The sequence below is a fragment of the Notothenia rossii genome, assembly GCF_949606895.1.
Source record: "Notothenia rossii genome assembly, chromosome: 2".
Taxonomy (NCBI): domain Eukaryota; kingdom Metazoa; phylum Chordata; class Actinopteri; order Perciformes; family Nototheniidae; genus Notothenia; species Notothenia rossii.
The window spans coordinates 705,840-722,971 of NC_136904.1; the positions used below are offsets into that span (position 1 = coordinate 705,840).

The 17,132-nt window shown below is 42.0% G+C and overlaps 2 protein-coding genes and 1 long non-coding RNA gene across 3 annotated transcripts in view; 1 reads left to right on the forward strand and 2 right to left on the reverse strand.

Annotated features, from left to right (window-relative positions):
* Window positions 1-17,132, forward strand: part of LOC307029870 (NLR family CARD domain-containing protein 3-like) — a 62,369-nt gene that overhangs the window by 28,855 nt on the left and 16,382 nt on the right. The gene's annotated exons all lie outside the window — the stretch shown is intronic.
* Window positions 559-7,497, reverse strand: LOC307029865 (NLR family CARD domain-containing protein 3-like). The gene is made up of 7 exons (XM_079665954.1): window positions 7,194-7,497; window positions 5,028-6,825; window positions 4,750-4,923; window positions 4,486-4,659; window positions 2,438-2,611; window positions 1,851-1,897; window positions 559-1,650 (listed from the first exon to the last, which is right to left on the reverse strand). Exons 1-7 carry the CDS (start codon window positions 7,228-7,230, stop codon window positions 1,076-1,078), a joined length of 2,979 nt encoding a protein of 992 aa, XP_079522080.1. The 5' UTR covers window positions 7,231-7,497; the 3' UTR covers window positions 559-1,075.
* On the reverse strand, window positions 9,734-11,351 carry LOC307029874. Its single transcript, XR_013805433.1, has 3 exons — window positions 11,225-11,351; window positions 10,133-10,216; window positions 9,734-9,799 (listed from the first exon to the last, which is right to left on the reverse strand). It is a non-coding gene; the product is annotated as an uncharacterized lncRNA (long non-coding RNA).

Genomic DNA, 17,132 nt, shown 5'->3' on the forward strand with positions numbered 1-17,132 from the left:
GGCTCATCAAAGTTCCCCTCCGTTTTATAAAGGCACTTTGACCAAATATCATAACAGAAGTCCGAAATGTGACACAATGACTCAAGCACTGTGGCTTTGAGGGGAATATACTATCTAGTGAGAATGCTATGTGTAGGCCTGGGACCAGCCCTAAAGAGCCATGCTGTTCAGGGTAGGCCTCAATTAACGTTTTCCTTCATTACAGCTTTGAGGGGAGTGTACTATGTTGTGAGACTACTTCGATGCGTAGGCCTGGCACCAATCACATTGATACATTCTCCCTAAGATCTGCGGCTTTGAGGGGAATACTCTCTAGAGAGAATGAGTCTTCTCAATTTACTGCTATCTAGTCAAGCTGGTTGGCATAGACTGGAAAAGATCTTTATATATCCATTTACCATGCAGTTCCTTTACTCTAACTGCCCTGCATCTCAGTGAGCAATCAAGCACTTCTTACAGTTTCTACGTTAGGGAAGACCTTTGTAACAATTTACAACTATATATACTTTAGAAAACATGTTGGGTGCAAAAGAAATGTCTTGAGTCATGAGATCATCATTTTTTTGTCTTCAAACCTTTATTGAACTCAATAACGATTATTACAGAGAGTATTAGGAGCTATTAGATGCTGCTCTAAAGAAAGCTTTATTAAACTGCATATATGTCACAGCAGTTTGTACACGAAGAGTTCAGCCCCGAGTAATTTCACCATTTTAGAAAGACAAGAAACATTTCTGCCAGTAAAAGAAAGTTGATCTATACAGCACATATCAACAAGGCAATTCAAAAGGCTTTACAAAAACATTAAAATACTTATGACAAAGAGCAAAAGAAAGATTTAAAAAACACATTTGAATACATAGAAAAAACATTTGTTAAAAAGAGTGAGACACTTGATTACTGGGAGATTCTGCAGATACACGGGTCATTATAACTAAATGCTGCTTCTCCTGTAAAGGCACAGCCGCGTCACTACCAACATTTTAACCACATGACTAGAAGATATCTCTTGCTCCACTCGTGTAATGTCCCCCGAGACCAGGGACATTACAACAGGACAGGAAGTGGTCTCCTCCTACAGAGAACACAGAGACACTGAGGAGTCATGTGACATGAACCCAAACCCAGCACAGAGAGGTTCAGTGAATGTGGTTCTGAAGGTGTGGAGGTGGGTCAGTGTGTCAGAGGAGACTCTGTAGAAGGAGAGAGAGCCAGCAGGATGATCCAGATACACTGCTACTCTATGAGAGGAGGAGGAGGAGGAGGAGGAGAAGGAGGAGGAGGAGGAGGAGGAGGAGGAGGAGGAGGAGGTGTGTGTTTCTGTGTTATTGTGCCTGACAGAGTAACCTTCATCAGAGCACTTGAGACTCCAGGACTGATCGTTCCCTCCAAACACACAGTCCTCTCTCTCTCCTCTCCTCTTGATTCCTCTGTAAGTCACTGATATAGAAACCTTTCCTCTCCACTCGACCTCCCAGTAACAGAGACCAGTCAGAGCTTCTCTACACATCAGCTGTTCCAAGGAGTCAAACCTCTCTGGATGATCAGGGTATGGCTGCTCCTCCATCACACATGTCACCTCCCTGTTGCTGTCAGACAGTTTGAGGTTTCTGTGTGCTGTGTTGGTGTCCAGTGTGAGTTCACAGGAATCTGATGAAAGAAAAAAACACAGCATCTGTTTATCCTAAAACACATGAGAAGGCTTTTTTCTTTGTGTTTGTACAGGTGCTGTTTATTATATGTATTTGTATAAATGTGATAATATATATGATATTGTCAGTAATGTGATAATGAATACATATCTCAACTGACTGTTGTGTCATCATAAGTCAACCTAAATCCACACTTACATTTCCTCACATCAGGTTTTAACCTCTCCTCTCCACAATGGTCGGTCCTGGAGGAAGAAACAGTCTGAATGATCAAGGACACTTCACACATCAGTTAAAGGACTGTCAACATTTCAAACGTCATATTAAGGCATCATTTTAGTTATCAGAGAATACAACAAGCTAGAAGGTGTTTCTCTTGGCAGGAAGGGATGTTTAATGTTATTATTGAAAAGTCTAAATTAATGTGAAGATGGATTGAATCGGAGCAAGGAGGTTGAAAGGGCCATTGGCCCCCATTGTTACGTTCTTATTGAGGGATCTAGCGAGATGGTCTCTAGTTTGAATCTGCATTATTGCATCTTATAGGTTGAGGAACAGCTGTTCTCAAGTGTATTGCACATTTAATCAAACATTGTTTTTCCCTAAACTACACAGGTTTAAACCTTCTGGTGATGATATCATGAAAGTAAACAGATCTCTATAAATGAATCTAATTATGATTCATGTCTGAGCTTAAATGTATCTCAAAATATTCAGGAATTGTTGAGATTTAACAATCAGGACCAAAGTAGAAAATTAAGATAGCGAGTGAGGTTTGTCCGTACCTGAGAGTCTCCAGTCTGCACTCTGGATCCTCCAGTTGAACAGACAGCATCTTCACTACATAGTTTCCTGGATGATTGTAGCTCAGGTCCAGCTCTCTCAGATGGGAGGGGTTGGAGACCAGAGCCGAGGCCAGAGAAGCACAGCCTTTCTTTGTGACCAGACAACCTGAGAGCCTACACACACACACACACACACACACACACACACACACACACACACACACACACACACACACACACACACACACACACACACACACACACACACACACACACACACACACACACACACACACACACACACACACACACACACACACACACACACACACACACTAGGGATGTGCATCTCCATCACTGAGGCCGATTCGATGCGCATCTCGATACGTTACCACGATACGATACATTAACGATACCTTTGAAACACCAGGCGATGCGATACGATACGATTCACCCCTGTTGCGATACAGTTCGATAAGATTTGATTCAACATTATGCGATTCGGGGCGATACGATGCGATTCAACACAATGCAAAAATAATGATACTTCAATATGGTACGACAGAGGATTTTTGTTTTATTCCTGATATGCAGCAAATCATACATTAACAAAAAAGTGCTTTACATATTTGGTACTGCACATCCCATCATGCCGTTTATTTTTTTACCTTTAAAAGCTCTCCAGAGTACAATTGTATAACACCTCACAGTTAAACAATGTAAGGATGCATTGCTCATGATTAACAATGTGCAAATAACAGCTACCATAGAGCAATGCCCATACAGCTGCCAGCCTGATGTGCTTAACACTCATTCATAGGCTAACACACCAGTGAGCAGAAAGCAGTGGTTTCTATCTGAACAATAAAGAATACAAATAACCTTTCACAAACAGCTCTTTCATAACTGCTTACAGTGAGGAAGACATTTAAATTACTATTGGCCGTCACAGGCTGCTGTAAGCTAAACACCTCTCTCTGACAGAACACCTCACTGAGTGATTTAACTCATGTCTCACTTTCAGGTTTCTCTTTTCAGCCGCAGACCCCACGTCGCCTCTTTATGTGCGTCGCTAAGTTCCTCGTACTACTTGTGTACTTTAAAGCGGCTCGGCATCGTTAACAATTTGCGAGTGATTTTTCAAGTTGACCGTCTGTAGTAATAGTGCCGCGCACATATACCATCAGGACGTTACTGATGGGGTGCGGCTGCGGAGTGATACTGTGTGTATGCAAGTCCGCATCTAGGACGGATCTATGTATCATGGCTGTAGACCTGTTCAGTAATAAAGATACCTCATACAAAGGTCTACGGATACCTTATTACTCTCCATGACCTGCGCTCAACTATATAGCATAAAGGACTATTACACCGTCTTTCTTGAACAATCCGAAGTGTTGCCAAACGTTTGATTTGTAGGTATTTTTCGGTGCGCTGTGTTTCTCTTTCTCCTCAACTTCCGTGTGTGTTGATAACTGAGACTCTCGTTCTCCGTAGTGGCGAAGCAAATATCAAAGATCGTCTCTGCTGAGCGTTGACAAAATGAGGGGATTTTATACGAATGAATCGGTTTTTTACCGATGCAAAGACGCTAGGCAATCGATGCATCGCAAGTTCAACCCGGTTCAACCCAAACTGTAGCCGATGTGCACTTTTTCAACCGGTGCACTCGCATCTTGAACGTTTATGCCGTTGCACCTATGCGAATCGGTGAATCTTAACATCTCTAACACACACACACAATGCTTTTCAGAGTGATATGGAATAAATCGTGTGAAATAAAAACTTTATACAGTCCCATTGGGGCGTCATCATTTAAATAAATAGTAAGTAAGTAAATAGTTAAGAACAGCATTAATAATTATTGTGTAAAAAAGGAATAATCTTCTCATCTAACCTGGAAGTTTCGAGTCGTGAAAACACAAAAACCATTGAATATTGGTCCCCTTAGTCCAAAGAGTCTCTTTAATAAGTCATTTTTATAATTAAATATATGAAGCCAATCAAATCTTACGGGGTAAACTTAAAATAAACTGCAGAATCCTGACCTGAGAGTCTCCAGTTCACAGTGTGGACTCTCCAGCCCAGCACACAGGTTCTTCACTCCTGAATCCTGCAGGTCGTTGTTACTCAGGTCCAGATCTCTCAGACTAGAGGACTGGGAGCTGAGGACTGAGGACAGAGCCTCACAGCTTCTCCCTGACAGGTTACAGCCACTCAGCCTGAAAGAGGATTTTCATCAGACCAAAAAACAAGTAATACATGAAAGAGAGAGCTCAGAGGACCCAGACTTTAAACCATGTTACACCTACCTAATAGTTTCCAGTTCACAGTGTGGACTCTCCAGTCCAGCACACAGGTTCTTCACTCCTGAATCCTGCAGGTCGTTGTTACTCAGGTCCAGATCTCTCAGACTAGAGGACTGGGAGCTGAGGACTGAGGACAGAGCCTCCCAGCTTCTCTCTGACAGGTTACATCCACTCAGCCTGAAAGATTTTTTTAAATAAATACAAAATAAATATATTATTTCTCATCCATGACACATAAACACATTTGATGATGTCTGTATTCCATTCATCCTTCCACCTACTTGGCTTTCCTGGAGGCTTTGACCACTGGCAGCAGCCTCAGAAGAGCCTCCTCTGAAGCAGAGTATCTCTTCAGGTCAAACACGTCCAGATCTTCTCCTGATGACAGTAAGATGAAGACCAGAGCTGACCACAGAGCAGGAGACAGATTATCTGTGGAGAGACTTCCTGATCTCAGGGACTGTTGGATCTGCTCCACTAGAGAACGATCATTCAGTTCATTCAGACAGTGGAACAGGTTGATGCTTCTCTCTGGAGACAGATCCTCATCCATCTTCTTCTTGATGTACTGGACTGTTTCCTGATTGGTCTCTGAGTCACTTCCTGTTTCTGTCAGCAGGCCTCGTAGGAGTTTCTGGTTGGTCTGCAGTGAAAGACCCAGGAGGAAGCGGAGGAACAAGTCCAGGTGTCCGTTTGGACTCTGTAAGGCCTTGTCCACAGCACTCTGGTAGAAACATATTAATTTGCCCTCGTAATCTTTACGCCGTTGGTAGGAGGGTTGTTTCTCTGCCAAAACGTTGACTCCAGAGTTGATGAAGGTCAGATGGACATGAAGAGCAGCCAGAAACTCCTGAACGCTCAGATGGACGAAGCAGAACACCTGGTCCTGGTACAGTCCTCTCTCCTCTCTAAAGACCTGTGTGAACACTCCTGAGTACACTGAGGCTGCTCTGATATCGATGCCACACTCTGTCAGGTCGGACTCATAGAAGATCAGGTTGCCTTTCTGCAGCTGCTCAAAAGCCAGTTTCCCCAGAGACTTGATCATCTTCCTGCTCTTTGGACTCCAGTGTGGATCTGTCTCAGCTCCTCCATCATACTTGATGTTCTTCACTTTGGACTGAACCACCAGGAAGTGGATGTACATCTCAGTCAGGGTCTTGGGCAGCTCTCCTCCCTCTCTGGTTTTCAACACCTCCTCCAGAACTGAAGCAGAGATCCAGCAGAAGACTGGGATGTGGCACATGATGTGGAGGCTTCGTGAGGTCTTGATGTGGGAGATGATGGTGCCGGCCTGCTCCTGATCTCTGAATCTCTTCCTGAAGTACTCCTCCTTCTGTGGGTCGGTGAACCCTCGGACCTCTGTCACCATGTCCACACACTCAGGAGGGATCTGATTGGCTGCTGCAGGTCGTGTGGTTATCCAGAGGCGAGCAGAGGGAAGCAGCTTCCCCCTGATGAGGTTTGTCAGCAGCACATCCACTGAGGTGGACTCTGTGACATCAGTCAGGATCTCAGTGTTGAGGAAGTCCAGAGGAAGTCGACTCTCATCCAGACCGTCAAAGATGAACACAACCGGGAACTGATCAAACCTGCAGATTCCTGCGTCTCTGGTTTCAGAGAAGAAGTGATGAACAAGTTCCACCAAGCTGTACTTGTTCTCTCTCACCACATTCAGCTCTCTGAAGGTGAATGGAAATATGAACTTGATGTCCTGGTTGGCTTGGCCTTCAGCCCAGTCCAGAGTGAACTTCTGTGTTAAGACTGTTTTCCCAATGCCAGCCACGCCCTTTGTCAGCACTGCTCTGATTGGTGCATCTCTTCCAGGTGAGGCTTTAAAGAGGTCTTCTTGTCTGATGGTTGTTTCTGGTCTGTCTGGTTTCCTGGATGCTCTTTCAATCTGTCTGACCTCATGTTCACCATTGACCTCTGCAGACCCCCCCTCTGTGATGTAGAGCTCTGTGTAGATCTGGTTCAGAAGGGTTGGGTTTGCTGCTTTAGCGATGCCCTCAAACACACACTGGAACTTCTCCTTCAGGGTGGATTTGAGTTTACGTCTGCAGACTGCAGCAGCAGTTCCTGAGTGGACAAACAAGAAATGTGATCAAAAAGTAAGTAGGATGTCAGTCAGTGTCAACAAAATACATAACATTTGGTAAAGTGATTAATTTGTGTTATTGTTAACGTGCTAAGGTTACCCGATTAATGTTGTATAACGTTTTATATCATCGTAGTTAACTGTTTATCTTGTTTATTAGTAATGTAACAAAAATATTTACAGTGCAATGTTTTGTTCTCTTTATTGTTACATCTTTCACTAATGTTTTAGTACCAGTACTAACCAATATGCGTAGGCACTGATTAAAGACAAAGTTTTATAAAGTGAAACTCCTCCCATCTTTCCTCCATCCCCTCTCCATCATGTTCAATGTTTTGAACCCTCTTACTGCTCTGCAGACGGTCAGCCAGCTCCTCCTGCTTCATGCTCCTCAGGAAGTGCAGTGAGATGTTCAGAAATGCCTCTCTGCTGCTCCTCTGCTCTTCATCCTCACCATCCAACACCTCCTCATCCTCACTCTGACTCTCTAAGCATTCTGGGTAATCTGAAGTCAGGAATGTCTGGATCTCCTTCAGCTCGCTCTTCACAAAAGTGACGATGTGGTCCTCCAGCAGCTGGAACAGAATAAAATGCAGCGTGAATCAGACATGGAGACGGCTCCGACCCCTCAGAGTAACGGCTAACTTCCTCTAAATAGGAGATAAATGCTGAGTACGTTGTAATGCGAGAAAGGAACTTTGACCATTTGGTATCCAGCACCGAGGTGTGACTTGATGCTTCACTGTTCATAACCAATTGATACAATTGAATGATAGAAAATCCCTTAATATGATTCTAAAATAGGGAGATCAATTATTAGGGCCCGAGCACGGAGCGCTAGGATCCAACGGTGTCCTAGCGCGAAGTGTGAGGAACCTGTTGTTCACTTTTATTTTTTGTAATTTGCATAATTCTCTAAAACAGTGAAATGTTAACTTACATTTCAATTTTCAGTTTTTCAACACCAAACTTCGTATACAGCATCGGTGGAGACTCAGACACATTACCGTAGAAAATGAGCATGTTCAGACGTGAATATTGCCGCCATGAATCAAAACGTACTCGCAAAAAGGCGGGGCTTAGAAAGAAATGCTCATAACTCATCAACAATGTTATCCATATATCACATATTTTGGTGGATAGGTTCAGTCTGTCTTGGGGAATAGGCACACCAAAGTATTTTTATTTTGGACTATAGGGGGCGCCAATAACACCTCCAATTTATAACTCAAGAACAGATGGACACATTTTGCAACAAATGCAGAATATGGGTGTGGCCTATACATTTTTTTTAAAATTGCGATAGCGTAAAATGACCTTCAGACGCAAAACTTGGGACACACACATCACAGCTCACGACCTTTTCGAGAATGTAAGAAAAAAAACCAAATATAAAAAAAGCGCCCCCTATTTTGTGGTAGTCAAATATAGTTTCTCAGAACTTCACGTATTTTGGCACAGACATTCCTCATGGAATTGTGGAAATATTTCTAATTAGTTTCCATTAGCCCCGCCCCCCAGAAAGTCCGCCATTTTGAAAAATGTGCGTTTTTCATGCATTTTAAGGACATTCTTGCAAATTCCTCCTAGGGGAATGATCGGAAAAATTCCAATCCTGGAGAACTTCAGACCATAAAATGTGATGCTAAATTGCGAAGAAAATATTTGATAACTCAATCGGGGAGGTCCTACAGTAGGTAATTGAAAAACATGCATTTCATTCATTGTTTATTTTTATTTCACTCCTTCTAACCCCAGCTCTCCTTCTAACCCCAGCTCTCACGGGTTGGTGTGGTATAGATTAAACAGGTATATACTCAAGATATTGTTCCTTGTGTTTTTAACTGGAGGGACACACTCACCATAAATATGGAGTCCAGGTCAGTTTGATGCTGCTGGGCAGACTGACGACGACTCTCTGATCTCTGCTGATGAACTCTGTGGAGCAAAGAGGAGGATTTAAAAACAAATACAGAAACTAAGAGTTACATGTGCTGTGTTAGAAGATCCTCCTTGAAACCACACATACTGTTTAAAAAACGATGTCCATGGTCATTACATTTTTCTAAGTATAATACCATTTACGAATAATATAATATAGTGTGCGGTGGACTGGTCTCAGATGGTGGATCCTTATAAGAAGCACAATCACTGATACAAGTGTAATAGAGAATTAAACTTGATTGTCTGCACAGACAGCAGTTATTGGGCCTTGGGGTTTGGGCGCCCTATTGTATGAAGATCTGCTGGCGACTGTTTCAAGAGGCTCTCTTCATCAGCTGTGTTAAGAGATGACCCCTTTCTTACTTCTTAATATGCATAAAGAAAGGTTGTAAACATTCTCTCCTTCAGATACTGATAGGACTCAATATATGCCACGAGTCAGAGAGTAAACATCTGACTAATAAATAATAATAACAATACATTTTTATATTTGGAGGAGCCTTTCAAGACACCCAAGAACACCTTACAATGCATAAAAGAAACAATCAACAAGTAACAGCTAAATATAAAGATTCAGGCTGGGCGGACAGAAAAAGAGACATAAATGAAAAGCAGACGGGGGACAGGAAGTAGCTTTGATAAACAAACCGGAGGACTAAAGTGAGTAGGCTGATCCGAACAGGACAGTTTTGAATGTGGTGATTGTGTCAGACTGTCAGAAGTGTAATACATCTTCAGTGACTGACATCAGTTTGAAGCTCTGCTGTGTTCTCCTGATGGTTCAGTTCTTTGCTTCAAGAACTCCTTTACAATGTGCAGGAAATAAAATGCAGCTGAGAATGAGGTAGAAATTCTAAAGCTTTAAAAGCGACCAACAAAAATAACTTGAATTCATACCTTGGTCCATCGCTATGCTCTCCATCTTCAAACGTTAGAGGGTTAGGCATAGAGGCTTCACTCTTCATAGACACACAGCTGGGTTCAGGAGAGTCTGGTCTCTCATGGTGGATCCTGATAGAAACACAATCACTGATGAATGTTCAGAAGATAAAACGTTGTTGATAATTAGGTGGAATTTCAAGCGTTTTAATAGAGAAAAAGAAAAATGACTTTTGCTTTAATTCTTACCTTGGACTATCATCATGCTCTCCATCTTTAAACCCAATAGGTCGAGGCATAGAGTTTCCACACTTCATGGACACACAGCTGGGTTCAGGAGAGTCTGGTCCCTCAGGCTGGATCCTGATAGAATCAAAAACATGATGAATGTAAAGGTGCACTGAAACTCTGCTGAAAATGATGCTGACTTTTGAATATGTTAATACTGATAAGATAAATAGTAACTTTGGATCAGTGGTTTCCATCTTGCAGGTTGGCAGGCTCAAACGTCCTCTGTAGATTCCTGGAGGATCTGTTGTGGTGTCGTTCCTAAACACAAACACAACAACATGCTCATTACTGCTCCTTCCTCTCTGTCACACACTGGATCTGGGAATGAACAAGAAGGGAGTCTGTGTGAGCTTATACTAAATCAAACACAATGTATTTATCTATGGAGATTTACAATGAAGTGTGTTTATCAGCAATATCAAGAATGAGAAAAGTCAATGGACGAGCAGGATATCTGCTGTAGAGGTAAGGGTTAGGAATTAAATTAGGACATACTACCCACTTGTTTATCCACTGCAAAGGATTGTGGGTAAGAATAGCCAGAAATGCTGGTTTACAAACTACAAAATGCAACCAGCTGCAGTTGAACATCCTGGTATTCTGGAGTCCTGGACAGGATGCAGGGACCCCAACACGTGCTGCACAGCCCCCGTATTCACCCAGAATGTATGTTGTATGTTGAGCATATAGGTGTTAGGTTGTGACAATGTGTTGAAGATCACCCACAATGAACTGACTTGGATAGGAGAGGATTTCAGATCCAAAGTCCAGCTGACATGAGACTCCACTGGAGCGTCTCTGACTGCAGTATCATTGAAGACATAAAGACCCTCTACACACAGTGACTGTGGAGAGACCTCAAAGAATGTTTTATAACCTGCCTGGTGTGTACGCTTCAAAGATAAAGAAATAAAAACACCTCAGTCCCGTTGATCCGAGCCGTCTGTCCGGTTCTTACATTTCCTCCCAGCACTAAGGATGCTTACTCAGATTACAATCTGTCACCTTTACAAGGAAGTCTTTCTTGAAAAACATTCTCCACAATACTTTAGAATAGATATTTAGCAGCAAGAAACATTTAAACGGTGATACAGAACAAGTGATCCTGATGATCAAACATGTACAGCTTCCTCTGGAAGGTTTCTCACCTGATGAACTGAGTTTTAGGAAACCAAAAAATGTGTTCAGGTTAGGTTACTTCTTTGTTGGAATTGTCCAATTATCCAATTATCCAATTTCCAAAAAGCATTTAAATCCTATTCTTACCTTCTGAATTCCCTTCAGGTCAATTGAAACACCTTCATGCTTCATGTATCTCTGCTCATAAATCCTGTATCTGCCGTCCCTCCCTCATAACTTCAGAGCATCAAAACACATGAGTCACAAGAAACCAGTCAATTTGAGATATGGTGTAGTTCTACTAGCTGTCCACTAGATGGTGGTAACTGATCATCTTGGAATAAAGCTCAGCACTAATTTACCAATTTTCACTCTGACAGTTGATGTGATCTCATTAGCATCCTAGTGTAGCTGTGATGAAGAGTTTTCCACAGACTCACAGTATTGACTGATCTTCGTCCTCTCTGCTGACGCCTGAAGACACAGATCTGTTCTTTTATTAGGATTTTTCAAGGTTGAAGTCAAGAGAATTGTAACTATGGATCCTACACCAATAACACAATAAATTAATGTTATTTATAATCATACTTTTCATTTTAATAAACAAAACTTAAAGTGCTACAGAGTAAAACAATCTGAATAAAAGCATTTAAAACATTAAGTAGACAGGGCAACAAGAGGATGGTTCAAGTTCTAGCAAAAGGCTTTCTAGGCCTTACAAGTTCATAAGCTTCAAATAAGATAAACCATTTTGAGAGATAAAAACACAATGTTGTTATTTTGATTGGCCAAGTTGGACATTGCAAGTTTAAGTATTTATTTAAGAACAAATTATTTTTGGACAGTTACCTGGTTACTGAAAACCTGGATCTGTGCTGCTGTCATTTTAACCTGTTCACCCTGAGCCTGTTTTTCAGGTCTCAGGCTCGAAAATGACATTCCCAGAACTAATGACCATATCTTCCTTTCTCAAAGGGTTAAACTAATAATCTTTTTTCCCAAAGTAATGATAAACCTGTGAGTTGGATGTAGAAGAGTCAGAATCAATATAGATGTTTTTTATTTTAAAGAAAATTCAGATTGAACATTGTAAAAAACTGTAAATGATAGTGTCCGTCCAAAACTTCGTTTTTACTTATAGTGAAAACCACTCTTGAATGATGGGTTAGTAGACTAAAAGCTTTAGGAATCCAAACTACAACATAAGTACCCTGTATCAAGATTATTGCAAAACAAGTGAAATGTGACCTTTTTAGACAGATTTAGCAACAATAAAACCACTTCTGGGGTCATTTGGGTGGGTTTTCCATATCTCTGGCCCCCCTTGGTCGATTTTGACGAATGAAATCTCTTTATAACCGTTAGAGCCAATGGAATCGAGGGAAAGTTCTACACACACAAACACGTTACCAAATAAGGAGTGAGAGTGACGCATAGCCAAAACCGGAAGCTTCGATAACTCTGGTGGCTTCCATTAGCAGCTAACTTTTTTTCTCCGATTTTTACATAAAAAAGGAATTATGGATTATAAATAATTTTTTCAAAGCGACAGATACATTATTAACCTATGGATTAACCGATTCAGCCGCGTTTCTTCTCGTTTTAATGCCATTGAACACGTCTTTTGATCAGATTGACAGCTGGTGAGACGATCTCCCGTACAAGCTCCGTAATGCTACGTGTTGTGATGTCTGTGTTTGCTTCCCCTGTCACGAGTTCTGATCGCTCAGTGATGATACTAAACCTATATAATCTTTGGAGTCTCAGCTTTAATCGGATATATTTTATGTGCAGCTACGATAAGTAATAAGGGTATCTTTATCTTGAGTTCTGTGCAGTGGCGGCTGGTGGAAAATATTTTTGGTGGGGCTATGGAAATGGTGACAAAACAATACTAGGGCGGTCCGGGGGATCTTCCCCCGGAATAATGTTTTGAGAAATGACCCCTTAAATGATGACTTCTGGTGATGTTAGAGAGGAGGCGGTTTAAAAATATGAGATAATCCATAATCTTCAGTGTGGTTAGCTATGAATCTTCCTGTGCAACAGTACAGTAGGCCCACACAAACTGCAGAACACTGGTGCTTTGGGAAGACAAATGATTTAATTCCTGTTTAAAATCAGGAGACTAAAGTGGTGTGTGTGTGTGTGTGTGTGTGTCTGTGTGTGTGTGTGGCCTAGCATTACTATACTTGTGGGGACCTAAATCTGTTTACACAGTCACGTGTGGGGACTCGCTTCCCTTATGGGGACAAATTGGAGGTCCCCATGAGGGGAATCATTACTTTTAGGGTGAAGACTTGGTTAGGTTTAGGATTAGGGTTAGGGTAAGGGTAAGGGTTAGGGTTAGGCATGTGTTGGTTATGGTTAAGGTTAGGATAAGTCTCCAGGAAATGCATGTAAGTCAATGTAATGTCCCCTGAAGTGATGTATACATGGTATGTGTGTGTGTGTGTGTGTGTGTGTGTGTGTGTGTGTGTGTGTGTGTGTGTGTGTGTGAGATACTTGCCAACCCTCCCGATTCTCCCGATTTCTGAGAAAATCAGATTTACTCACGACTGTTTCCACTCGGACTTTAATACAGCTACACCATTGTTTGGTTTCCATGGTAGCGCGTCTCTTTAGCAGCGCGTGCAACTCAAAGTCTGAGAGGGTGAGGAAGATGAAAACTGAACAAGAATCGACAACTCAACCCTCTGATCACTCCTTTCCTGTAAAATACAGGTCCAGCCCACACATATGCTCCATGGTGCCACAGGCATTGCCCTTACAACTACAATAAGCATGTAAATGTTAATCTACAGCTCTGGCGATCCACTAGCACCGGAGTATACACCTGCAGAAAAATACTGTAGCGTCACCTTGGATACGACGAGTCTAAACAACTCACAGACACACAGGCCAGGGCGCTGACAGGGCGCCCTTTGAGCATCAGATCTGACGATGCTGATTGGCTGAAATTATGTTTCGGTGGCATAGTTTACAGATAGCAACAGTCAGCTTGTTGGCTGCATCTGCTCTGGCTGAGGGCTCCTTTCTACCGCCCGGGCGAGAGAGGGTAATAATACACGTACGCTGCGGCCAGGCAGGAAACATGTGACTTATCAGTAACTTTAGACATCGTAAAACAATTTTAAACAAGATTTTATTGTAGATTATACATTTTACTGATACCAACTACACTGAACAAAAATATAAATGCAACACTTTTGTTTTTGCTCCCATTTTTCATGAGATGAACTCAAAGATCTAAATAATTTTCTATATACACAAAATCACCATTTCTCTCAAATAATGTTCACAAATCTGAAAAAATCTGTGATAGTGAGCACTTCTCCTTTGCCGAGATAATCCATCCCACCTCACAGGTGTGGCATATCAAGATGCTGATTAGACAGCATGATTATTGCACAGGTGTGCCTTAGGCTGGCCACAATAAAAGGCCACTCTGAAACGTGCAGTTTTGCTTTATTGGGGGGGTCTGGGGGGGTCCGAAAACCAGTCAGTATCTGGTGTGACCACCATTTGCCTCACGCAGTGCAACACATCTCCTTCAAATAGAGTTGATCAGGTTGTTGATTGTGGCCTGTGGAATGTTGGTCCTCTTCAATGGCTGTGTGGAGTTGCTGGATATTGGCAGGAACTGGAACACGCTGTCGTATACGCCGATCCAGAGCATCCCAAACATGCTCAATGGGTGACATGTTAGGGTTAGGGTTTAACCCTAGGGTTTTCGGACCCCCCCAGACCCCCCCAAATAAAGCAAAACTGCACGTTTCAGAGTGGCCTTTTATTGTGGCCAGCCTAAGGCACACCTGTGCAATAATCATGCTGTCTAATCAGCATCTTGATGTGCCACACCTGTGAGGTGGGATGGATTATCTCGGCAAAGGAGAAGTGCTCACTATCACACAGTATCACTATTTTTTTGAAATATATATTTTTAATTTTTTTTAAATTTTTAATGACAATCAAACATGTGGGAAGAGGGGGGGCGGCGCCCCCGCGCCCCTATGGGCCGGCCGCCACTGGTTCTGTGCCAAAGTCAGTTTGCATTTTTTCGTTCAGGGGTCATTTAGACGCTTCTTATTAGACTTGTGTTTTCTTTTGGTAAAAATGAGTCCAGAGCTTAACGGCCCGTCCACACAGCAGCTATGAAAAAATCTTGAAAATCTTGGAGGTGGGTGTGTCTGAAAGCTTGGGGATTTTTTGCGAGCAACGCGACCAACAACAATTCACATGAATCTCCCGCCCCCGACATACAAAGCAATAGCAATGTTAAAACGAAGTAAACTGGATATAAACTCTCCAAACAGGCGAAAACCCAGTTTCACCCACTGTCTCTGCCACCTCCCTCCATGCCTGGTTCCTCCGGTTTGTATCCCGGTAAATAGTTCTGGTCGTAAAGAACCGGATGATTTGCTACCGTAATTTCTCGTTTGGAATATGAGGAAATGAACTGCGGTCTGTCTCTCCCAGCTTACACACGGTTTGATTGGCTAGCGCTTGTACTATCAGATTTGCATAAACGGGATTTGATTGGCTGACGCTTCCAGCTCAGCTTCAAAAGTTGAACATTGCTCAACTTTTGGATCCTGACAATCCTGGAAATCTTCGCCTTGCTTCCCCACAATGCAGTTCGGCGAAAAGTGAGGCAAAATGACGTCACTCCCATTCAAAGTGAATGGGCAGAGAAGCGTTGGAAGATTTTTTAAAAGCTGCTGTGTGGACGGGCCGTAACAGGTTTTAAGTTACGATGCTGCAGTTCAGACGCTGATACTAGAACAGAAGACGGACCCCCCACTAACATATCTCATGCTATCACAAACATCCCACCAGAAAACTCAACGCTCCATCAAACAGTTTCAAATACAAAGTCCAGCGTACATGAGACTCCACTGGAGCGTCTCTGACTGAAGTATCACTAAAGACATACAGACTCTATACACACATTGAATGTGAAGAGACCACAAAGAGGTTATATCACTTCTGCTATGTTTACTCTTCTATGTTAAACTTTTTTTTTAAAAACATGCCAGTCACGTTGATCAGAGCTGTTTTACCCGATCAGAAACTGCCTGCATATTTCACTGCTGATATTTGTATATTTCATCTCAGATTACAATCAAACTGCTGCCAAAAGCTGGCACCATTACAAGGAAGTCTTTCTAAAATCATTCTTTAACTCAGAGGGACATTCTCCACAATACTATAGAATAGATATATAGAATCAACATCAGGAAACATTAGTCCTGTCCATTTAAACAGTGATACAGAACAAGTGATCCTGATGATCAAACATCTACAGATTCCTCTGGCAGGATTCTCACCTGATGAACTGAGTTTTAGGAAACACAAATACTTTCTCAGTTCAGGTTACTTCTTGGTTGGAATTATCCCCAAATGTATAAACTTGAATAAAAAAGCATCTCTATCATATTATCAGCTGCTGAATTCCCTTCAGGTCAATTGAGACGGCTTCACATGAGGAGGAAACTCTTCGTCAGTCAAAACCCCAGTCAGTGTGAGGTGATGTAGTTCTACCAGCTGTCCACTAGGTGGTGCTAACGGACCATCTAATTATATAAAGCTCAGCACTAACACATGATGAAGCAGCGTGGATCAGGTGCATGTGTGCCTGATCGGACACTTTATATTACATTTAGCCGACGCTTTTACCTAAAGTTACTAACATTTTTAAAATAAATCAAAAAAACTATAAAGATGCAAACTAAGAACAGCTAGCCTCCTGCAGGTACATTAACTTCAAACATCTCACACTTTTTTAAAGTACTAAATAGAGAATGAGAAGTGTATTTATTTTTTGGCCAAGGTGCTTATTGTTAATACATGTAAATATTGTTGATAAAAATTATCAGTTAAATTCTCAAAGAGCAACACATCAAATGACAATACAGATTGGGACTTACGTCGATGGGACTCAATTTCTACTTTGGACTCAGCCGACTGTGACTTCAGAAACAAACAGGTATATTTCACATGATGTGCCTGCATGAGAGGAAAAACACTGTCTTTGTTACACACTAAGTTATGT

Coding starts and splice junctions, on each gene's coding strand:
- LOC307029865 (XM_079665954.1), bottom strand. CDS start 7,230: ATGAAGCAGGAGGAGCTGGCTGACCGTCTGCAGAGCA. Junction 4,660..4,749: donor TGTGAACTGGAAACTATTAG/GTAGGTGTAACA, acceptor ATCCTCTTTCAG/GCTGAGTGGCTGTAACCTGT. Junction 1,651..1,850: donor AAAACCTGATGTGAGGAAAT/GTAAGTGTGGAT, acceptor TTCTTTCATCAG/ATTCCTGTGAACTCACACTG.